Here is a 25,196-nt window from a genome sequence, read left to right on the forward strand (position 1 = left end):
AGCCGATAAACAGACTCGAGAGTGAGCCGATAAACAGACTCGATGGTGAGTCGATAAACAGACTCGATGGTGAGCCGATAAACAGACTCGATGGTGAGCCGATAAACAGACTCGAGAGTGAGCCGATAAACAGACTCGTGGGTGAGCCGATAAACAGACTCCTGGGTGAGCTGATAACAGACTCGTGGGTGAGCCAATAAACAGACTCGATGGTGTCTTTTCTCAACTATTACACCATAGCAAGCCAAGCGCAATAATTCTTGATGTTCGGTCAATAGCACTTATAGGGGGAATGCAGCTATGCTACGCTGGCTAATATCACAATGCTAAAGTCAGAAACAGTGACAAGAATGTTATACACTATTTGCTTTTGAAACTCAAGCAGAGCTTATTTGTAAAGAACGCAGTATCTTTATTGGTGTTATATCTCTCAGTACCAAGCAGTAACACACCAACAATGATAAAACCGGCAGGTTATATAGCAATCCCAAGAAAAAATCTACAATTGATTGGCTGCACAGTAATCAGGTCAACCAATTCCAAAATAACATATTTCGAATACAAAAACGATAACATTTGTCACTAACTAATCACGCAATACGAGTATTAATAATTTTTTTTAGTGTTTGTATAGTAACATGCAAATTTTAGAACAATATGGTGATAAATGGTTAACATAAAAAAATTGCTAGTATCACACATACATACACTCTACATTGGACAAGTGTTAAGCGTGCGCCTTATAAATGACTATTCAAATTTGTCTGAATTGCGATGAACGTAATATAGATCCGTTGAGTTAGCAATTTGAAGCTGCCAGATTATAGGCTTAGAAAAGACGTCATCAACTCTCTTACGCATGCTGACGTCTACAAATACGGGTAAACACTGATTGACAGCTCATTCGCTTTTACAAGCATGAAGTGGGGTCCAAAACCATTCGCCCATCGGTAGATCCTATCGGGGACGACAGTGACCCTCTCGGGCTACTGGACTCACCAGTCAAAATCGATTTTTGTGTGCCAGTAGTCTCACTAACCACCTCAGCCCTTTTCAGGGCTATCATTTCCATTTTAAGAGTTTTGTTCTGCGACGACAATGATGGAAACTCGGTGTCGTACTTGTCGTCCACTTTTTTTATTACAATAGCTTGCAACTCGTGGTGAACTAGTATTAATAAGTCGGTACGTCTGGTATTGGTCTGTTTGCCTGTATGTAGTAAGTTAACAGTAAAACGAGATTGGCTGAATGAAAGAACCAAAATAATCTAATTATTTGCAATTAACAAATACGTAATTGTTTTCTAGCATAATTATTTGATTCTTCCTGACACTTGTGATTTGTTTTATTGTCTTGTTTATTGCTAATTCATACATAATAGTAGTAATATTATAACAAAAATATATATATCTTTTATATATATATATATACATGTACATATATTATATGTTGGTTCCTATTGTGTTGTGTTGGTTTTTTGATCAAAAGATTGAGCCATGAGTTCAAACTGGGTTTTGCTGGGGATTGCTAATAGGGATAAAAATTGGTAACACTGCAATAAAAATTTATCTTTTGAGCAATAAAAATTAGTCTAAAACTGTAAAGTGTGAAGAGCAATGTCATGTAGCAGGCTGTACACTACAATTTTACATATAGGCCTATATGTAATGTAATATCTACATTGCAAGTCCCAGGTAGCGGCTTTCTGAGTTCATTGCTTAAATCAACCAAAATAATTATAACAAACAAAATGACTGCATGTCTTCATTAGACTGGTAGTCGTGGTATCACCTTTATCATAATCACACCATAGCTTTGTCAGCCTGCCCTAAACTGTCTTAGATGATTTCTCAGCCCTTTTTTGATTTTCTTTGCTGATATGAGTTTTACATTGATTACTGTCAATTTAACTCCCCTGTATAGTTCTGTAATTTATAGATTGTAGAGATTAATTTGTAGAGATTTGGGCACCAAATTGTTGGTTCTTGTAGGACTCGTGAACTGAGACCACGAGGTGGGTGGCCAGATAGTCGATGTGATTCACGTGGACCTGATATACTCAGCAAAATCTTTAGGTCTGTCATCTCTGTTTGCCAACCTGGTTTAACATCGTTCAATGTGTTGAGCAAGCATCATAGGCAAGGCTAGAAATTTGATGATCTTGGTAATGTTACTGTTAGTTTTGAATAGAGTAGCAAATCCTAATGCCTTTACTTCTTTGTACACAGCTTGGGTTCAGCAAAAATGGGATCCATTCATTGGTTCATTATGAATGGCTTTGGAGGCTTTTCATAATTTTGTTGGACAAGTAATGAATTAGTTTTTGTTGTGGTGTTGCAAAAAAATCTGCCTTGTTCATTAAAACCAAAAGGTTTGTATATTCTCATGTAGCTCGTGGTTTGTTGAAATTTTGCATTAATATGCTGTTTTTCAACAGCTCTTGCTTGTTGAAGTAACCTTCCTGCAATATATATGTATTGCAATATATACATATTCCAGCAATATATACATATTCATGCAATATATACGTATTGCAAGAATTGCAATATCATATAGTAATTGCAGGAATAGCAATATCATAGTAATTGCAGTATGCATCTTATCTGATATATCAAGCTAGACAAAGTAAACTACATGATGATGCTTTCCAATATTCTCTAGAACATATTGCTTTTTATGTCCTTCTACTCAACATTGTAGATCATCTGTCAATTGGGTGAGGATGATAACAGTCAGCAGATTTCAACAGCCAACAGATAACAGCCATTTCAAGATGTACCACTGACATGATGGTGCTAATATGTGATGAATGAAAAAATTGAACAAATCAATCTGAATGTTTGTATTTTTGGTAGAATAAATGTTAAACTTGTAATACTTCTGCTGAGTCAATTGATGAAATGAGTGCACACTTCAATGAGTGCAAATCCTACAATAATGTGTACTAAGCGTATAAACCGTAGTGAGCGTAAAATTAGCGAAATTCCTCTAAAGTATACATTGAAAGTCTATGTCAAAACAGCCGACTTACGAGATTTCCATGTTAAGATTTCTCAGCTATGACACTTTCTCTCCTTGTGGACTCCAATCTATCAATGTTTTTGTCAGCATCCTGGTAAATAACCGTATAATATATTTAGTAGCATACATAAGTAGGCATACTGCAATAAAATTAATACATTTGAAGTATGAGCTGTCGTTGAAAGCCTTTTATATACGGTATTTGATTTACGAGGTTTTGGCTATTGATGAAACAATTTTACAAAACTTAACTGCCAAAACTCCTTTACATATTACATGTGAGTGTAAAAGGTGAACAACTTATCATAATTAAATTTATTTGGCTTTATATTTAAAAATGTATATATAGAATCACTAGCATATATAATTGAGCAAACCATCCTTTTTAAAAACAAATGTTGTCAAACTGCACAACTTATAGCCTGAGAACCAGGACTTACTCTGGCAGAGGCTTGGTAAAGAGTGAAGGTCTCTCCACCTTTAACCTTCCATCTGCTGCCACCTGCTTACAACATTATGTACATACTAGCCATAAGCCTAATTTAGCTTGATCACATAGAGTGGTTTTAATAATGATTTGACAACTCCTCAACACGGACAACAAATGTCGTAATATCCTGTTATAAGTTATATCGTAATACCATTGTGGTATATTTATGATGTAGAGACATTCAAGAGATTTCCCTCAAAATGTATGAATGATGATCTCAAACAACTGTGAATTAAGCTCCATATAAGTATAGGCATATATAAGTTTACCTATACACGCATATGTATGTGAATGTCTATGTGCTTGTGCATTTATATGGATATGCACATGTATGTGCACTTGTATATTCATATGTACATTTCTATGCATATGTATATACATGTAAATTCGCATGATTATATGTGTATGGTTATTTATATGTACATGTATTTGCATTTGTATGTGCATATACATGTATATGCATAGTGGCCTTGCGGGAATGTAGTGGATATAAAAAGCAGCTCTTGTATTGAGTTTATTGAATTAGAACAAACAAAAACTTTGGAGTTTAATATAAAAACAGGAAGTGTTTTGTTGTCTATGAGATACTGAAAACAAAGTTTTATTCTTACAAGTCTTACAAAGTCTTAAGTTCTACCCATTTGTGTTATCCTTATCAAAAATGTTCTCAATGGGCTCTAAATATTGTAACATAATGTTACCTGTTCCTCTTATGCATTGCTGAATCTCTGAGCGTCTGATTTCTGCTCATCCAGTCATGTTATAGCGAAAGTTTCATAACAGTGTTGCTTTTTAGCAAAATATTAGCCATCGTTTCTTTGCTTCTATTGACTTGAAGTTCAGGATGTCTTAGCATCCCCTCTTCTTTTTTTAAATGGCTATAATCTCTCATAGATGCTGCATCAATCAATCTTTTATTGGCTCAATATCAATAATCGTTTTCAATTCTGCATCAATTGATTGTCTAGTGACGCAATACCATCAATACAATCAATGTTCTCATGCATACCGCCCAAGCAGTGAAGAGCTCCATCGTTCTGATAAGTGGAATGCTTATCGTTAACCTTTTCGTTAACCTTATCGTTAACCTTACCGTTAACCTTATCGTTAACCTTATCGTTAACCTTATCGTTAACCTTATCGTTAACCTTATCGTTAACCTTATCGTTAACCTTATCGTTAACCTTATCGTTAACCTTATCGTTAACCTTATCGTTAACCTTATCGTTAACCTTATCGTTAACCTTATCGTTAACCTTATCGTTAACCTTATCGTTAACCTTATCGTTAACCTTATCGTTAACCTTATCGTTAACCTTATCGTTAACCTTATCGTTAACCTTATCGTTAACCTTATCGTTAACCTTATCGTTAACCCTATCGTTAACCTTATCGTTAACCTTATCGTTAACCTTATCGTTAACCTTATCGTTAACCTTATCGTTAACCTTATCGTTAACCTTATCGTTAACCTTATCGTTAACCTTATCGTTAACCTTATCGTTAACCATATCGTTAACCTTATCGTTAACCTTATCGTTAACTTTATCGTTAACCTTATCGTTAACCTTGAAAATAGTTAATAAGTAGGAGAACGAAAATATACAATTATGGAAAGATTGCAGCAGGCTTCATTAACTACCACTTATACTCGCATAGCTGGATTAAAAACTCTAAAATGATTTAAATAATCCTATATTAATTGAGGGTGGCTTGCATTCAGATAAATTTAATCACACACAAACGAAATAATTTCACTTCCCAGATCACACAATGTCACCTATATTGCTCTTTAATCATAAAAACAACTATAAAAATTAAGATTGCACGAAATAAAACTAAATTCTATTATTAATTTGTACTCTATCTGAGTACTCTATCTAAGTACGATGTACAGACTGTGAGGATGTAGTCACTCATGGTTCTCCACCACTTGCTATAATCATGATTTTTCTCGGAAGGTTTCAACAGTAGTTTGCCATCGCCTTCTGTTGGCTTTTTTATTGAAACACCATCTTTGGCTATTGGCTCACAGCTGGATAATGGCCATATTTGCGGTTGGCTCATCGCCCATTTTCAGGTTTTGTTTTCAATCCTGCAGGGTGGCTGGCCACTCTCTTCGTCCAGGCTGGAGAACAGATGGCGCAGCCAGTTTGGGTGCCAACAACCTGACCAAAGTTCAACTTATTTACTAAATCACTCAATACACAAAATGGTGTATAATATTTTTTTATTGTTTTAAACTACATACAATGGAAAGTGGCTTTAACAGTTTTGACTTTATCACAACGTCTCATTGTTGCGGAAGATGATAATATTCTGATGATGCAATCCAACTGACTGCTTACAGTGTGATAATATAGAATGGTTAGTGATGATTATTATTCTCTCAGAATGGATGTTGATTATCAATATTTTTTTAGAAAGTACATCGATAGGCATTATTCTCTCAGAATGTACAACATTGATCATATTTGGAAGCGATGAAGCGTTCCTAGGTTATATATCACTACAGGGTAGATCAATAAAATAGCATTTTATATATTTTGTATATGTATGTGCATATACATGTATATGCATAGTGGTCTTGCAGGAATGTAGTGGATATAAAAAGCAGCTCTTGTATTGAGTTTATTGAATTAGAACAAACAAAAACTTTGGAGTTTAATATAAAAACAGGAAGTGTTTTGCTGTCTATGAGATACTGAAAACAAAGTTTTACTCTTACGAGTCTTACAAAGTCTTAAGTTCTATCCATTTGTGTTATCCTTATCAAAAATGTTCTCAATGGTCTCTAAATATTGTAACATAATGTTACCTATTCCTCTTATGCATTGCTGAATCTCTGAGCGTCTGATTTCTGTACATCCAGTCATGTTATAGTGAAAGTTTCAAAACAGTGTTGCTTTTTAGTAAAATATTAGCCATCGTTTCTTTGCTTCTATCGACTTGAAGTTGAGGATGTCTTAGCATCACCTCTTCCTTTTTTAAATGGCTATAATCTCTCATAGATGCTGCATCAATCAATCGTTTATTGGCTCAGTATCAATAATCGTTTTCAATTCTGCATCAATTGATTGTCTAGTGATGCAATACCATCAATACAATCAATGTTCTCATGCATACCGCATACGCAGTGGAGAGCTCCATCGTTCTGATAAGTGAAATGCTTATTGTTAACCTTGAAAATAGTAAATAAGTAGGAGAACAAAAATAAACAGTTATGGAAAGATTGCAGCAGGCTTCATTAACTACCACTTATACTCGCGTAGCTGCATTAAAAACTGTAAAATGGTTTAAATAACCCTATATTAATTGAGGGTGGCTTGCATTCAGATAAATTTAATCACACAAACAAAATAATTTCACTTCCCAGATCACACAATATCACCTATATTGCCCTTTCATCATAAAAACAACTATAAAAATTGAGATTGCATGAAATAAAACTATATTCTAGTATTAATTTGCACTCAATCTAAGTACGATGTACAGACTGTGAGGATGTAGTCACTCATGGTAATCCACCACTTGCTATAATCATGATTTTTCTCGGAAGGTTTCAACAGTAGTTTGTTATCACCCTCTGTTGGTTTTTTTATTGAGACACCATCTTCGACTATCGGCTCACAGCTGGATAATGGCCACATTTGCGGTTGGCTCATCGCCCATTGTCAGGTTTCGTTTTCAATCCTGCAGGGTGGTTGGCCACTCTCTTCATTCAGGCTAGAGCACAGATGGCGCAGCCAGTTTGGGTACCAACAACCTGACCAGATTTGGCACAAGAGCGATTGTGGTTTGATGACTTTCCAACACCATCAATGGCTGTAATGTGACTCGAACCCCTGACCTACTGATCATAAGCCAGCGCTCTAACCGCTGCACCACGGCTTCTTCATAACTAATTTAGCTAAATATTAAATAAAATTCCACATAATCATGTCTATCAAGTACATTGTGTTCATTTTGGACGTTGTGACTTTGATTTTACAATCACATGGCTATAGCTCGCTGTGGTTGGTCATTCATGGGATTGATGTTGTACATGTACATGTATTAGTAGCATAGAATCTTGCCTACATCAACGCATTGAATATTGATACATTGTTGTTATTAATCTAAGCAATCGGTTACGATATTTGGGAACTTGCAGCTTTGTGAGTTTCTACAATGCTCATTTTGTGATAGCTTTTCAAAGTTCAACTTATTTACCAAATCACTCAATACACAAAATGCTGTATAAAATTTTATTACTAGTTAAAACTACATAGAATGGAGAGTGGCATTAACAGTTTTGACTTTATCACAACGTCTCATTGTTGCGGAAGATGCTAATATTTCGATGATGCAATCCACTGACTGGTTACGCAGTGTGATAATATAAAATGGTTAGCGATGATTATTATTCTCTCAGAATGGATGTTGATTATCAATATTTTTTTAGAAAGTACATTGATAGGCATTATTCTCTCAGAATGTACAACATTGATCATATTTGGAAGCGATGAAGCGTTCCTAGGTTATATATCACTACAGGGTAGATCAATAAAATAGCAATTGGAGAACAGATTTTGTAACTTCAATGTATTATAGAGCTCGCTGATTTCAATAAACTCATAGAGCTCTAAGTTTTAATGCTAGATCAAGTCTACCAATTTAGTTTTTGATTTACTTTTGAACAAACTAATGGTTTTTTTCTCATTATTGAAAGTCGGGAAAAAATACTGCTTCACACAGAATTCAAACTCCCAACTATCAACATGATGGGCTGATAATCCAACAACTGCACCACCCGACTACATGTACTTACTGGTTACTGTCGAATCATTGTACAAAATGTTATTACACCTGATCATCTCTCACAGCAAAGTATACTGCCAGGGCCCTTGTTTAAATGTATTTTCAGTTCATACAGAGAGACTATAAAATATTTGAATTACAATAAATGGTTTATAATGAAATATTAAAAATATATTCCAATTAATCTCACTCAGAATGGATAAACAATGACTAGATTGTATATTTGATTGGCGTAGAGGTTCAGAGATTAGGTATGTAGAAAAGTCAGTCCAGCTAGTAATTTGAAGAAAGGATTTTGGTTAATTACTCCTGCATTTGCCACATGATACACCTACAACTCGGAAGGCAGCAGTGACATCTTCTACATTGTAGCCTCTGTCAGCAGCAGCTGACTCTACTCCACATGCCCCACAATGCATTGTACTTGTAGGGTTCCAGTAAAACAGGTTGGCATCAGTGAAGATCTACAAATGTGTACAATAGTGTGTCAGCATTTTTATACATTTGTGTTTGAACGGTGTTTGTCATGTATACATATATAATGTATAATAGATAATGAGTTGTTTACCTCAAATACCATTTTGTAGTCCCAGTTTTCTGAGTTTTTAAGAGTGCACCAGGCCTTGTTGTAGATCCCTGAACTAGAGTGGACACCCATCTTATCATTGTAGTCATTCAGGTGACCAGCAGCATTTCCTAAATTGAAAAAGGATGTAATTAGATTATATCAGCGCTTTAGAAGAAGAGAAGATCAATTCTAATGTAGAGTATCTATCAGTAATACAGAGAGTGCAGGGCTATAATTCAGTAAGACATCTGATGTATGATAGCCATGATAACTTACCGATAGAAGGAGGGTCACACATGCTTCTCATAGCCTTGCCTAGATAGTTTCCAGGTCTCATGATGTCAGTAGCCAGGAGTCCATCATGTCTGTTCTTATAATGGATATCACACGTCTCACCTACAGTACATACAATTGTTATTAACTTTATTAAGTAGATGTATTTATAGTTGCCAAAGAAACACCTTTCTGTAAGTAATAAGTTATTCTAGTAAATTGAACAAATATCATTTGCTACATGGTAGATACTATAGAACACAATAATATAAACTGCTTGCATTATACTCAAGCATTCATTTCAAGGTAAATGAACAGTGTAAGTAACAAGCTCTGCCCCACATATACATGTAACACTAAAGTATCACTATTTAGACATTACCAAGAATGTCAGAGTAGGCCTCATTCATGCCTCCTGATTGTTTGTGATACTCCATGGCACCTCCATGCCAAGAAGTAATAGCATGTCCAACCTCGTGGCAGACTATGTCCAGACTGGTTAATGGATAGAAGACGCTTTTACTATAAATAAAAAATTAATCTGTGCATTTAGAAATTGTAAGCTGACCACTTGGTTGCTATGGTAACATGAGATGGTTGTCTAAATACAAAAGCACGTGAAGACACAGGATAGAGTCATACTGGATACCCACCCATCTCCGAACTTGAAGGAGTCACCATCAAAGAAGGCATTCTCATACTGATGGTCATAGTGTACATAGAACCTGAGATAAGAGCTGCTTGTTTCTATAAATAGATCAGACATAACCAGGTAATCACACAACAAAAGGTGTTGTTATCTTTTATGTTATACTAAGTGGTAGGTAAGTACATGACACTCACCGTGTGGTTCAACTACATTGTCCATCAAATCTCTCCACAAGTCAACAAATTGTGTTGCGTGCAGGAAAGCTTCATTTCTCGGACTATAAGCTCCTGTCCAGCTCAGTAGATCCCACCCTGCTTCATCAGCTTTATCACAGACAAACTTAGACGTTGTGGCTGATGAAACTTGTCGTCTGTTCCAGATGTCAAATACCTGAAATAAAATTTTGGAGTTATTCTATCTACGTTAATTTATCCTTTTGTTATCACAGCATAGATAGACAGCCAAATGAGTAAAAGGTCTATCAGACTCTATTTATACAACTGTTTGCTGGTTTGTGGTCGGTATGTTCAGTTATAGAGATAAGGTTATAGGAACAATAAAAACACTCTGTACTGGAATAGGACTGGAAAATTTCAGATTTGCGGACAGGCCTGCTAATCCCTACACCACGCAGCCACATCGCTATAGACCTACTAGCAGACTTGAAAGATCCTGATGCATAATGAGTATAAAAACTATTGTTCCAAACTGTGACAAGCTGGCTGTGTGGCTTAGCAATAGTGCACTTGGCTTCACATCCGTACATTTGCCGAATGTATAAGTTTAATTTCTATGAGGTGCAATCTTTTGTCTTAATGCCCAGATGAAAAAACAGGCACGGCCCTTATTATAGTAAAGACTGGCTGAATGCTCGGTGTTGCAAAATAATGAAAAAGCTTTTAAACAGAAAATTTATTTTTAATCAACATATGTGACATTCACACTCTAACTTTTAAATGAAGGTGTTTCTTTATTTCTGTGTATGCCTGGCAATAAAGTCTATGGATATTATCAGATATATATACCTAGCAAGATCCACAACGTGAGATTAATTAATGATGGCTAATCTTACCTCAATACGTCTCTCATCATCTCGATGTATGCAGTAATCAGAACTGCTGGACTCCTTTTTAACATCGATGGTGACAAAATCTCTACCAATATTCTCATTACCAATGATAGCTGGGATCTTGTGAAACTGGATGTTGTTCCAAGTTCTCTCGATGTCACCGGTATGAGCATTCACCAAAGCTGTAAACAGTGTAAGTTTATGGCAGAACTGAACAGTAGATATCCTGCCTGTCTGAGTAAGATATTTCGTAGGTAAATACTGTCATTAACTTGTCCGTTTAAATAAATTTGGATGGTCCTGTTGACTTATTTCTGCAGTTTGTCATATCTAAGATATCACAAAATATGCAAAATATTTTAAAACTATTGCAGTTATAATATTAATTATATTTACCTATAATGCTTGCAGGAATTGGTCCAGATTCTTTCTCCTTCTGCACATGATTTTTCCAGTCAACCTTATAATCAATTTTCCAGATTAACTTGTCCCAGCCATCATCCTGCATCATGCCACACAATACTTATTTACCTGCTGTACAGTTTTAGGGCTAGACCATAAATGATGAACAAAGAAGATTAGCAGCTGTTCTCACATACACATAAACATAAACAGCTGACATCTTAAGGTGGTTACTATAGAATACTTGGAGAGACAAACATGTAAGTTGTTTACTAAACTCTTACTCTACTTACAGATGTTAATATTTGTAGCACAGCTTGCTTCATATCAAATTTCAGCAAGGACTCGCTTAGACTGTGATTCCACTCTTTCTTTACAGAATCAAATGCTGTACGTTCGTCTACTATCGGATTCGTGTCCACAAGAGTTGCTGTCTGAGAGACAAATCCCTGCACTTGCTGAATATGTCCTGCAGTAAGTATATTAGTAGTAAATAGAAATCTATGGTAGCAGTTCTTTAAAAAATACTCAATAGTTGAAGCAATTTTCCAATACTATCTAACAAACAGGCTTGCAAAGGTTTAGTCGTCAATTCCTTATTTGCAAATTTGTAAATGCACGTGAGCTGCGAGTATGGTCTCTGTACATGCTTTCAAACATATTCATCTGATTTTTTAACCAAATCAAAAAATTAGCATAAGGTTTGGTGCAAGTGTTGTGACCCTTACCAAGTTCGTCATTATGCGTCGTAAGAACAGAGCCGTATACCGGAATCCCTTCAATCGTTTGAGTCCATTTTGTTACGTTCTTCTTTGCTAAGACTTTCATGAATCCATTTCTACTGTCTTCTAGACCAGCGGCAGCACTTGGTGTTAGCAGTCCTGGTACACTCTTTGACGAAATATAGGTTCCTTGACTGCCTCCTACAAATCATTGCATTTCAATAGTAATTTAAGGTTAGCTAACATGAGGTTCATTAAAGGAATTGTTTTTGAAAAGTAACAGAAATATTCAAGATGAAAACAATAAATAGCTGGTTTAGTAAGATATAATTACATTAAACTTTTATAATAAATTACCTAAAAAGTTTATTCACATTTTATTGTGATTTTTTACTGTGGCAGAGATACCAATAGGCCTACACTAAATGAAATAAAGATTTAATATATTTGATTTACTTTATGTAGTTCTTTGAGAAAAAAATGAGTGGTTTCTCGTTTAATTTTAAAAAGCACTACAATTTTTTCATGAATTGGCTTTTAATTCCTGCAAGTATTGTCCAAATAATCTGTTAGCCATTTAAAATAATATTATTTACTCACCAAAGGATGCTGACAGCGCTACAGCTACCAGAAAAACAGTGACAAGTGTTTTCATGCTTGTCAAGTGGTAGTAATAGTTGGCTCTATCTCAGTGTATTGTAAAATCAGTTATGAGTTTAATCTAAAACACTCACGCTTTTATAGCAGAAAAGTATTGCGCAGTTTTTAGCCCGTGGTCTTTCAATTTGGTTTCCTAGTCTTTGGTCATTGTAGCTAACTGGTGTTGATTGGAGAAAATTTTGCTATGTTCAGCAGAGATAGTTGACCACAAATATTGTGAAAGTAAAAGGCCTAGTGACACATGGCACCTGCAATACCTTGTCATAGGAGAGTACCAGGAGGGATAAACAAGTCAACAAGTGAATACGTACTGTAGTCGCTTTGAAAAAGTGCAAGTGTTGACATATATTATGTTTACATGTATTCCTGATAAGGATGTTTGATGTGTCCACTTTTTCACTATTTAGTCCAATGAGATGGGCTGTTTATATGCCCTCCCGCAATCTGGTGTAAGTTTTCCTTCATCAGAGGCTTGTTCTAATTAATGAGTGCAAAACAACAAACCACAATTTTGATTTGCAATCAGCCGGATTTGTTGGAAATACTAGCATATGATTATACTGTTGTTAGATTTCATGACCATAAATTGTTGCTTACTACCATATAAGAGTTCATTCTAAACAAGATTATGTCAAATTAAAAATGCTTTCCTAAACTATTTTAATAACTGACTTTAGTATAAAGTTCTTAGCTGTATATTTTCAGTGCATGTGATGGTGTTTTTAAGAGTTTTTAAATAAATCATTTCTGCTTCCAGTACTTATATGCAAGACTCTCTCGGGGCTACAACATTTAGCTTTCTTCTCAGATGTTTAAGGCAGACCAGCCGAGCAATTTTATTTACTAAAATAGTAAAGGAAGCATAAACTCAAACCTTTCATAAGCTATAGTATAGAACTCGGCCAATGTCATGGCTCAGTGAATTATACTCTCATGCATTTTATACCAGCTATTAGAAGTACAATCTGTTTTCTTGTAAAACGAAGCCAAGGATGAGAAATGATAGACAGTACTGTCATGTTCCATGTAGAAATGTCCCTCTTTCATGACACCATTTTTGTTGTCGAATTTTATGTAAAGAAGCTCAAACTTTAAACATTGTATTTGAATCTTATTTTTAAAATCTTTTTTGCAGCCAAATAATAAGCAAAAATTGTGGAAGCATTATTTCATATAACCATTCTGTTAAAGCTTTTTGTTATAAATACTGAGAAAAATTGAACTATTATTCTATTTACATTCTGAAATAGGAATATTGATTATATAATTTTCAAGTAGTTTACAAGCGCACCTTAAATTCTTATTAGTTTACATATAATAGAACCTTATATAAACCACAGTTTCCCATGTTGTATTGTTTGATTTCGAGTGAGAGAAAACATATTCAAGGATTGAAAGCTCCACAAGAAAAAGCTGAAGATGTTAAGTAAGCTTATTAAAAGATTTATCCTATATACCATGCAAAAAATTGCAATAGAAAAAGTCTACTGACTGGGTTCTAGTGAAACATTGATAGCTAATAAATATTAAAGTCTCTATAACTCAGATTTAGTCTCAGAGAAACTCAGGCTACCCTGTTTCAGGTTCACAGATGTGTCAGATATACCAAAGTTTTTATTAACACAAATAAAACTATTTAAGGAAGCATGACTAAGTCTAAGTCAGCACTGAATTGTGGGTAAAGCAGCATTTAAAACTGAGTGAATATCTATATGAAAAGTAATATTTTTTATCTTTTTATGTTCATGTTAAGAAGGCCTACTTGTGAATGGGAGCTCATCATCTTTTACTGGAATAAACTATATAACAGTTTTTTATTATTGTTTTAAAGTCTCTAGCATTTTAGTGAGCATTCATTGGTTGAAATAGAATTAGGGAGGCATGCAAGGCCACACCTGGGGTTATTGAGCTTTCCAACGCCCTCTCATTTTTGTCATTCAATGATTGCTTGTTGTCTCGCTGCTTTTACTACTGACAGCAAATATTATTGTATGCTATAACAATTGAGAGATTTTTTAGTTTACCTTACACTCTGCAGTATTTATATAAACAACAAACCAACAATCAGACCTGAGCAATACGATTACACGCAACATGATAGGTTGATTTACAAATGGACACTTGGATAACTTATTGTAAAATCTAATTAAAGGTTTGGCTAAATTTCACTTGTTACCAAAAGTGTTTAGTTTATGTCTTACAAAGTTAACTTGTTTGCTAGTTTACATTGAGTATAAATAGTCAGCCTTATTTTAGTTATCTTCCTTCTAACATCACACCATCTCTTTGATATGATGTTACGTCTTACATGATGTATTACTCAAAGTAAAGTAATCCTGTTTGTTTTGCCACTTGTAATTTAGACAGCAAAGACTACAGTTAGGCAATACATATAGGTCATTCGTGCTCAATTATATACACATGATGACTAGCTTCCTACTTGTAACAAACACAACTAAAGCCAGTGATTGTGAGATTGGTGAAGAGGGTGAATCTAATAGCCTCAACAGACTAGTGTTTTATTGTGATGTAAATCACATAGAAGCTAATACTCTCCGTAAGCCGCTGCACAGCCTTGTAGTTCACTCTTGAAGCTTGATGCTGTATCTCTAATTTATAATAACTTATATGTTGAATAGTGAAGTTTTATTGTCACTTTAAATGATATCAGCTCATGCTTCATTATTGAACTGATTGACAAATTGTTTTCAGTATATTCTAAATATAATTTGTGTCGGCGCCATAAAAATCATGAGGCAAACACAAAGTGCTTTCGTTGGCATAAAATTAGACTATAGATATGATTTCTTTTTGTAGATTAGTTCGTAATACTTTCATGACTCTTAGATATATGTCAATAAATATAGGAATAAATATTACATAAATAATTAGCTAAGCAGAGATACATGTTTTGCTGACAATATGTATTTCTGATATAAGATTATAAACAAATTGTTAGTCTTGATGGGCTACCAATCTGTGAATTCAACTACAATGTATGTACTCAAGTAGAGCATTCTAAGTACGCTATCTTTGTTAATAATACCACCACAAAACACAAATTTTTCAAATTTTTTGTTTGTGAAGTTTTTAAACTTTGCAGGTAAACAACAACATTTAACCGTACAAAACAACTTGAAAAATGTTGTAGTGTCTTTTTAAGAAATTACAGAACTTTTTCATAGAAAATTAGCAAATAAAAAGAGAACTCTGTACATGTAATAAATACCAGAATGATGTCATGTTTCAGGGGCTGTAAGAATTTCCTAGTAATTGATGAAATGAAAACAAATGACCACAGGGTTGTAAACAAGCAGACGAACAATATATACACAGTCTTTCTTGGTGGATAGATTTCAGCATACGGACTGCGGAATTATTAGGTGCAGCAGTTCTTGCAAAAAATATTGCAGGCCACTATATGAGGTATTTTGAAAGAGAATTTCTCAACAACAGCCATAAGGGATGGTACGGGTGGGTATATAAACACCCCATCACAGTAGACAGGTTAGCTGAAGTAAACAGTTGAGTTTTCAGCTCTTGCAAATCAATCATTACGGTTACGAAATTTCAAAGAGTGCAAAACAAGTATTTAGAGTTGTACAAAGCATCGTTGACTCGTTTTAGTTCTGCAGCTGTGACTCACTTTAGTAACATATTGCATGCATTTTTGCCAATTCCGTCATGCTTGGTGGCTCTTATCTCTAGCAAATATCAACATAGTTTTTGTTCAACTTTGCTAGCTTTACAGTAATCACCTTTGGTAAGTAAGCTGCATTTACTAAGGGATCCCAGGCTAATGTTGCAAAAGCTGTGATACTATAAAAGCAGGCGAGTTCATGTTAAAGTCAGAACCAACTTTATAACTCTTAGTAAAATTCTGCAACTACTTTAAGCTGACAACGTTTACATTGTGCGATGAATTTTGTGAACGCTTTGCTGGCAGCTTTATCGCTGTCTGCTTTGTTTGGTGAGTAGAGGGTGCTGCTTGAGATATCAACACGGCGGTATCAAACTTGCTACTGTTGAAATAATAATAAGATTACATAAAAACTTAAAGAAATTCAAGTACAACTTTTGTTAAACTTCAAATGCAATTTTCAATTTAATTGTATAAAATTTTGTGGCAAAAATATTGAATCAATTAGTTTGTAGTTAAAATCACAACATCCCTGACTGATGTTGTGATTTTTTCTTGGCAGACAGTGCCACAAGTTATGTCTTTGTAAGCATTATAGTACTCGCTTTGAGTTTAAGCAGCGTGCAAAAAGGGGAGGAGGGCTGGAGTTGTTCCCCTTTTCTAGAGATAAAATGTTGGTCTTAAACTGATGGCTAACATAGAGTTAAATAATTTAACCACAGTTGATATCTACAATAGCTCAACTTGCTTTGTTTCTTTTGCCAAGGCCGAATGTAGAGTTTAAATCACCCTTTTAATTCTACCATAGTAATATGCTAGTAACTTACCCTATTAATTCTACCATAGTAATATTCTAGTAACTTACCCTACTAATTCTACCATAGTAACATGTTAGTAACTTACCCTATTAATTCTACCATAGCAATATTCTAGTAACTTACCCTACTAATTCTACCATAGTAACACGCTAGTAACTTACCCTATTAATTCTACCATAGTAATATGCTAGTAACTTACCTTATTAATTCTACCATAGTAACATGCTAGGAACTTACCCTACTAATTCTACCTTAGTAACATGCTAGTAACTTACCCTACTATTTCTACCATATTAACATGTTAGTAACTTGAATATCTCAACACACTATTTACCATTTGTAGGAAGCAGCCAAGGAACCTATATATCAGCAAAAAAAGTACCTGGACTGCTGACTCCAGGTGCTGCCGCCGGTTTAGAAGACAGTAGAAATGGATTCATCAAGGTTTTGGTAAAGAAGAATGTAACGAAATGGACTCAAACAATTGAAGGGATCCCCGTATATGGGTCTGTTCTTACAACGCATAATGATGAACTTGGTAAGAGACATAAATCTCCCAAAAATAGATATTTGTAGAAACACCAAGTAAGAGGCTAAAATTTGTGCTGTTGCTGGGGCCTGATAAAATGCTAATAATAAATGGAAAATTTGGAAGTGCCATAACCACAATTAAATGAGTTTGGAGCAATATTATTCATGTTTTCTTAATATTTATCCATTGGAAATTCCTACCAGATAAGAAGCTGTGACATCAGAGATTCTTGTGCACTACAAATTGCTTGCGAATATGCGATTGTTCCATACAGCAAATGGACTGCACAGTCATATGGGCTTTTTTTAGGATATATTCAGCAAGTGCAAGGTTTTGTCTCCCAGACAGCAACTCTTGTGGACACGAATCCGATAGTAGACGAACGTACCGCATTTGATTCTGTGAAGAAAAAGTGGAATCACAGTCTAAGCGAGTCCTTGCTGACATTTGATATGAAGCAAGCTGTGCTACAAATATTAACATCTGTAAGTAGAGTAAGAGTTTAGTAAACAACTTACATGTTTGTCTCTCCAAGTATTCCACCTTAAGATGTCAGCTGTTTATGTTTATATGTATGTAAGAACAGCTGCTAATCTTCTTTGTTCATCGTTTATGGTCTAGCCCTAAAACTGTACAGCAGGTAAATAAGTATTGTGTGGCATGATGCAGGATGATGGCTGGGACAAGTTAATCTGGAAGATTGATTATAAGGTTGACTGGAAAAATCATGTGCAGAAGGAGAAAGAATCTGGACCAATTCCTGCAAGCATTATAGGTAAATATAATTAATATTATAACTGCAATAGTTTTAAAATATTTTGCATATTTTGTGATATCTTAGATATGACAGACTGCAGAAATAAGTCAACAGAACCATGAAAATTTATTTAAACGGACAAGTTAATGACAGTATTTACCTACGTAATATCTTACTCAGACTAACAGGATATGTACTGTTCAGCTCTGCCATAAACTTACACTGTTCACAGCTTTGGTGAATGCTCATACCGGTGACATCGAGAGAACTTGGAACAACATCCAGTTTCACAAGATCCCAGCTATCATTGGTAATGAGAATATTGGTAGAGACTTTGTCACCATCGATGTTAAAAAGGAGTCCAGCAGTTCTGATTACTGCGTACATCGAGATGATGAGAGACGTATTGAGGTGAGATTAGCCATCATTAATTAGTCTCACTTTATGGATGTTATACGCAGAACTATTTTACTCTATTGGCTGGCTATTTATAGCAGTGATTACAAAAGAATAAATTGATGTAGAAGGGATAACTCCAAAACTTTATTTCAGGTATATGACATCTGGAACAGACGACAAATTTCTTCAGCCACTACTTCTAAGTTTGTCTGTGATAAAGCTGATGAAGCAGGGTGGGATCTACTGAGTTGGACAGGGGCTTATAGCCCGAGAAATGAAGCTTTCCTGCATGCAACACAATTCGTTGACTTGTGGAGGGATTTGATGGACAATGTAGTTGAACCACACGGTGAGTGTCATGTACTTACCTACCACTTAGTATAACATAAAATATAACCACACCTTTTGTTGTATGATTACCTGGTTATGTCTGATCTATTTATAGAAACAAGCAGCTCTTATCTCAGGTTCTACGTACACTATGACCATCAGTATGAGAATGCCTTCTTTGATGGTGACTCCTTCAAGTTCGGTGATGGGTGAGTATCCAGTATGACTCTATCCTGTGTCTTCATGTAATTTTGTATTCAGGCAACCATTTCATGTTACCATAGCAACCAAGTGGTCAGCTTACAATTTCTAAATGCACAGATATATTTTTTATTTATAGTAAAAGCGTCTTCTATCCATTGACCAGTCTGGACATAGTCTGCCACGAGGTTGGACATGCTATTACTTCTTGGCATGGAGGTGCCATGGAGTATCACAAACAATCAGGAGGCATGAATGAGGCCTACTCTGACATCCTTGGTAATATCTAAATAGTGATATTTTGGTGTTATATGTGAGGCGGAGCTTGTTATTTACACTGTTGATTTACCTTGAAATGAATGCTTGAATATAATACAAGCGGTTTATATTATTGTGTTCTATAGTATCTACCATGTAGCAAATGATATTTTTCCTAATTTACTAAAACAACTTATTACTTACAGAAAAGCGTTTCTTTGGCAACTATAAATACATCTACTTAATAGAGTTAATAGCAATTGTATGTACTGTAGGTGAGACGTGTGATATCCATTATAAGAACAGACATGACGGACTCCTGGCTACTGATATCATGAGACCTGGAAACTATCTGGGCAAGGCTATGAGAAGCATGTGTGACCCTCCTTCTATCGGTAAGTTATCATGGCTATCATACATCAGATGTCTCACCGAATGGCCCTGTACTCTCTGTATTACTGATAGATGCTCTACATTAGGATTTATCTTCTCTTCTTCTAAAGCGCTGATATAATCTAAGAACATCCTCTTTTAATATAGGGAATGCTGCTGGTCACCTGAATGACTACAATGATAAGATGGGTGTCCACTCTAGTTCAGGAATCTACAACAAGGCCTGGTGCACTCTTAAAAACTCAGAAAACTGGGATTATAAAATGGCATTTGAGGTAAACAACTCATCATCTATATATATACATATATACATGACAAACACCGTTCAAACACACATGTATAAAAATGCTGACACACTATTGTACACATTTGTAGATCTTCACTGATGCCAACCTGTTTTACTGGAACCCTACAAGTACGATGCATTGTGGGGCATGTGGAGTAGAGTCAGCTGCCGCTGACAGAGGCTACAATGTACATGATGTGACTGCTGCCTTCCAAGTTGTAGGTGTATCATGTGGCAAGTGCAGGAGTAACTAGTCTGCATTAAGTATTATTTCTACAGAACTCCCTTTCTAGCACAACTCTTGAATCTCTCAGCCAATCAAAATAGATTATCTAGTCAGTCTTTATCAGTATTAAAGTATTATGTGATTGTGTTTTCACATATTGAACTATTTTAGATAACACGATCTGTTTGATATTTTTGTAATAACCATTGATTGCTTTTTCTTTTGTCACTTAATCTGAAGACTTCCTAATGCCTGATACGATGTTTACACGGAACTACGTATTTACACTGTAATAAACATATTTTAAACATCTTATTATCTTATATTTTAATTATCTAATGTTTTAACATTCATAAACAAGATCGTTCTCTCGTTGAACTTCATGAAGAACAACAATAGTCGTACAGTATGTGGTACTAGCTTTACTTGACACGTATAATTTTGAAATTTTTATGAAATCAAACACTGCTAAATTTAAAAACTATCAAATGAATTCTCAAACATCCCTGCAATGAACTAAGGTTAGAAACTAAGGTTAGGCAGTTTGCATTCATATTTAAAGCAAATTGTATAGCTTGGCTTCCTAAAAGTCAATGAAGTTAAAAACAAGGACATACCTGCCTGCTATCCCCTACATACCGGCTAATGCAGTGATATTAAAATAAACAAAAAGGATAATAGTAAAGCGATTGTGCTCTTCACCAAAGACCAACATCAGTAGCATTGTGCTCTTCACCATAGACCAACATCAGTAGCGTTGTGCTCTTCACCATAGACCAACATCAGGAGCGTTGTGCTCTTCACCATAGACCAACATCAGTAGCGTTGTGCTCTTCACCATAGACCAACATCAGTAGCGTTGTGCTCTTCACCATAGACCAACATCAGTAGCGTTGTGCTCTTCACCATAGACCAAAATCAGTAGCGTTGTGCTCTCCACCATAGACCAACATCAGTAGCGTTGTGCTCTTCACCATAGACCAACATCAGTAGCGTTGTGCTCTTCACCATTGACCGACATCAGTAGCGTTGTGCTCTTCACCATAGACCAACATCAGTAGCGTTGTGCTCTTCACCATAGACCAACATCAGTAACGTTGTGCTCTTCACCATAGACCAACATCAGTAGCGTTGTGCTCTTCACCATAGACCAAAATCAGTAGCGTTGTGCTCTTCACCATAGACCAGCTTCAGTAGCGTTGTGCTCTTCACCATAGACCAACATCAGTAACGTTGTGCTCTTCACCATAGACCAACATCAGTAGCATTGTGCTCTTCACCATAGACCAACATCAGTAGCGTTGTGCTCTTCACCATAGACCAAAATCAGTAGTGTTGTGCTCTTCACCATAGACCAACTTCAGTAGCGTTGTGCTCTTCACCATAGACCAAAATCAGTAGCGTTGTGCTTTTCACCACAGACCAACATCAGTAGCGTTGTGCTCTTCACCATAGACCAACATCAGTAGCGTTGTGCTCTTCACCATAGACCAAAATCAGTAGCGTTGTGCTCTCCACCATAGACCAACATCAGTAGCGTTGTGCTCTTCACCATTGACCGACATCAGTAGCGTTGTGCTCTTCACCATAGACCAACATCAGTAGCGTTGTGCTCTTCACCATAGACCAACATCAGTAACGTTGTGCTCTTCACCATAGACCAACATCAGTAGCGTTGTGCTCTTCACCATAGACCAACATCAGTAACGTTGTGCTCTTCACCATAGACCAACATCAGTAGCATTGTGCTCTTCACCATAGACCAACATCAGTAGCGTTGTGCTCTTCACCATAGACCAAAATCAGTAGTGTTGTGCTCTTCACCATAGACCAACTTCAGTAGCGTTGTGCTCTTCACCATAGACCAAAATCAGTAGCGTTGTGCTTTTCACCATAGACCAACATCAGTAGCGTTGTGCTCTTCACCATAGACCAACATCAGTAGCGTTGTGCTCTTCACCATAGACCAAAATCAGTAGCATTGCGCTCTTCACCATAGACCAACATCATTAACGTTGTGCTCTGCACCATTGACCAACATCAGTAGCGTTGTTCTCTTCACCATAGACCAACATCAGTAGCGTTGTGCTCTTCACCATAGACCAACTTCAGTAGCGTTGTGCTCTTCACCATTGACCAACATCAGTAGCGTTGTGCTCTTCACCATAGACCAAAATCAGTAGCGTTGTGCTCTTCACCATAGACTAAAATCAGTAGCGTTGTGCTCTTCACCAAAGACCAACATCAGTAGTGTTGTGCTCTTCACCATAGAGCAACATCAGTAGCGTTGTGCTCTTCACCACAGACCAACATCAGTAGCGTTGTGCTCTTCACCACAGACCAACATCAGTAGCGTTGTGCTTTTCACCATAGACCAACATCAGTAGCGTTGTGCTCTTCACCATAGACCAACATCAGTAGCGTTGTGCTCTTCACCATAGACCAAAATCAGTAGCATTGCGCTCTTCACCATAGACCAACATCATTAACGTTGTGCTCTGCACCATTGACCAACATCAGTAGCGTTGTTCTCTTCACCATAGACCAACATCAGTAGCGTTGTGCTCTTCACCATAGACCAACTTCAGTAGCGTTGTGCTCTTCACCATTGACCAACATCAGTAGCGTTGTGCTCTTCACCATAGACCAAAATCAGTAGCGTTGTGCTCTTCACCATAGACTAAAATCAGTAGCGTTGTGCTCTTCACCAAAGACCAACATCAGTAGTGTTGTGCTCTTCACCATAGAGCAACATCAGTAGCGTTGTGCTCTTCACCACAGACCAACATCAGTAGCGTTGTGCTCTTCACCACAGACCAACATCAGTAGCGTTGTGCTTTTCACCATAGACCAACATCAGTAGCGTTGTGCTCTTCACCATAGACCAACATCAGTAGCGTTGTGCTCTTCACCATAGACCAAAATCAGTAGCATTGCGCTCTTCACCATAGACCAACATCATTAACGTTGTGCTCTGCACCATTGACCAACATCAGTAGCGTTGTTCTCTTCACCATAGACCAACATCAGTAGCGTTGTGCTCTTCACCATTGACCAACATCAGTAGCGTTGTGCTCTTCACCATAGACTAAAATCAGTAGCGTTGTGCTCTTCACCAAAGACCAACATCAGTAGCGTTGTGCTCTTCACCATAGAGCAACATCAGTAGCGTTGTGCTCTTCACCACAGACCAACATCAGTAGCGTTGTGCTCTTCACCACAGATCAACATCAGTAGCGTTGTGCTCTTCATCATAGACCAACATCAGTAGCGTTGTGCTCTTCACCATAGACCAACTTCAGTAGCGTTGTGCTCTCCACCATAGACCAACATCAATAGCGTTGTGCTCTTCACCATAGACCAACATCAGTAGCGTTGTGCTCTTCACCATAGACCAACTTCAGTAGCGTTGTGCTCTCCACCATAGACCAACATCAGTAGCGTTGTGCTCTTCACCATAGACCAACATCATTAACGTTGTACTCTTCACCATAGACCAACATCAGTAGCGTTGTGCTCTTCACCACAGACCAACATCAGTAGCGTTGTGCTCTTCATCATAGACCAACATCAGTAGCGTTGTGCTCTTCACCATAGACCAAAGTCAGTAGCGTTGTGCTCTTCACCAAAGACCAACATCAGTAACGTTGACAGTATATTGACAGTATAGTCCATTAAATGGCTTATTGTCCTACATGTTATATAAAAACAAACTTTAAGCGATGAAATACCACCGATCATATATAACTGTCATAACATTATCTTATTCCCCTTCATCAGGTATGTAGATGTGATCATCCTTCATCGTCATTATAATATCTCACATACATGGCAGCTAGTAGTACCAAACGCAATGGCAATGTATTTAGTTTTGCTATAGCTTGAGTTGTAGAAGGTTAGATATGAAGATATCTATCTACATCTTTATAAACCTTCAACCTGCCTATACAATACATTAGTCAATTATTAATTATTGAGAGTATGTTGTTAATGGCTGTGATAATGTTCGTTAGAAGTCTCTGTTCAATAACATTATATTGTATGATTCTATCGCATCTCTCCTGCATCTTTCAGGCTCCATATGAATTGGCTGAAATGGCATACAAAGGAACAGTTCTTTTATTTTCAATCCTAATAGAGTGCTCATGGTTGTTGGACCTGTTTTTAAATGCACCTACTGTTAACCTTACGGTATATACAATTTTTGCGTTTTTACAGAGGCTTGGTATATAGCTGATTCAACTAAACATTCTCCTCCGAAGGGGCACCACATTTCACCTGCTCCACAGCTACATCTTCTTTCACCATCATCTTCATTCGCAGTACTCTGTTGTAATAACAATTTGTTGCATACGGATATCTGCTGCTCGACATTTGGCACACAGCTGTGACTTATCTTTATAGTGTTTCTGTTGAGCAGCTTACGTAATTGGTGGTCGTTATGAAAACAGGTTTCTAATAAACAAAAGAACCTCTTAGCTATTTACATACTAATACATGCGTTGTACTTCGGGTTGAACCAAGCAATGTTTCCGCGACATGTTTACCTGTTTTTTTATTTTCCCCTGTGGTTTATATTCTAGCACAGGCTGGTATCCGCTTTGTTTGGGTGCCTCTCGGTATGGTTGCGACGCTTTGTTAAATAATGCCTTATTTGAGGATATATTTGATAATCTTTTGTTGATGCTCTTAGGTACATTCT

The 25,196-nt window shown here is 36.4% G+C and overlaps 2 protein-coding genes across 3 annotated transcripts; one reads left to right on the top strand and one right to left on the bottom strand.

Moving 5' to 3' along the window:
- Window positions 1–8,393: 8,393 nt before the first annotated feature.
- Window positions 8,394–12,697, bottom strand: LOC137389594 (virulence metalloprotease-like). Its single transcript, XM_068075648.1, has 11 exons — window positions 12,595–12,697; window positions 12,001–12,195; window positions 11,566–11,741; window positions 11,267–11,372; window positions 10,874–11,052; window positions 9,996–10,191; window positions 9,806–9,899; window positions 9,535–9,674; window positions 9,156–9,275; window positions 8,880–9,007; window positions 8,394–8,775 (listed from the first exon to the last, which is right to left on the bottom strand). The coding sequence occupies exons 1-11, from the start codon at window positions 12,647–12,649 to the stop codon at window positions 8,611–8,613; spliced, it is 1,554 nt and encodes a 517-aa protein (XP_067931749.1). The 5' UTR covers window positions 12,650–12,697; the 3' UTR covers window positions 8,394–8,610.
- On the top strand, window positions 11,610–20,806 carry LOC137389596 (virulence metalloprotease-like). Of its 2 annotated transcripts, none has more exons than XM_068075651.1 (11): window positions 11,610–11,746; window positions 17,456–17,650; window positions 17,954–18,129; window positions 18,314–18,419; window positions 18,634–18,812; window positions 18,954–19,149; window positions 19,246–19,339; window positions 19,471–19,610; window positions 19,865–19,984; window positions 20,130–20,257; window positions 20,358–20,806. In XM_068075651.1, exons 1-11 carry the CDS (start codon window positions 11,737–11,739, stop codon window positions 20,520–20,522), a joined length of 1,509 nt encoding a protein of 502 aa, XP_067931752.1. In that variant the 5' UTR covers window positions 11,610–11,736; the 3' UTR covers window positions 20,523–20,806. The 2 variants fall into 2 exon arrangements, with proteins under 2 accessions (XP_067931752.1, XP_067931751.1); XM_068075650.1 differs by lacking the exon at window positions 11,610–11,746 and adding an exon at window positions 16,509–16,624.
- Window positions 20,807–25,196: the final 4,390 nt, after the last annotated feature.

Source organism: Watersipora subatra, chromosome 3 (genome assembly GCF_963576615.1).
Source record: "Watersipora subatra chromosome 3, tzWatSuba1.1, whole genome shotgun sequence".
Classification (NCBI taxonomy): Eukaryota; Metazoa; Bryozoa; class Gymnolaemata; order Cheilostomatida; family Watersiporidae; genus Watersipora; species Watersipora subatra.

Bases quoted from the DNA above. Each gene is read 5' to 3' on its own strand.
- LOC137389596 (XM_068075650.1), top strand. From the start codon at position 16,573: ATGAATTTTGTGAACGCTTTGCTGGCAGCTTTATCGCTGTCTGCTTTG. The intron at 18,420-18,633 runs GTAAATATAATT...CACTGTTCACAG, and splicing joins AATTCCTGCAAGCATTATAG to CTTTGGTGAATGCTCATACC. The intron at 19,985-20,129 runs GTAAGTTATCAT...CTTTTAATATAG, and splicing joins GTGTGACCCTCCTTCTATCG to GGAATGCTGCTGGTCACCTG.
- LOC137389594 (XM_068075648.1), bottom strand. From the start codon at position 12,649: ATGAAAACACTTGTCACTGTTTTTCTGGTAGCTGTAGCGCTGTCAGCA. The intron at 9,276-9,534 runs GTAATGTCTAAA...TATGTACTGTAG, and splicing joins GGCCTACTCTGACATTCTTG to GTGAGACGTGTGATATCCAT. The intron at 9,008-9,155 runs GTAAGTTATCAT...TTTTCAATTTAG, and splicing joins GTGTGACCCTCCTTCTATCG to GAAATGCTGCTGGTCACCTG.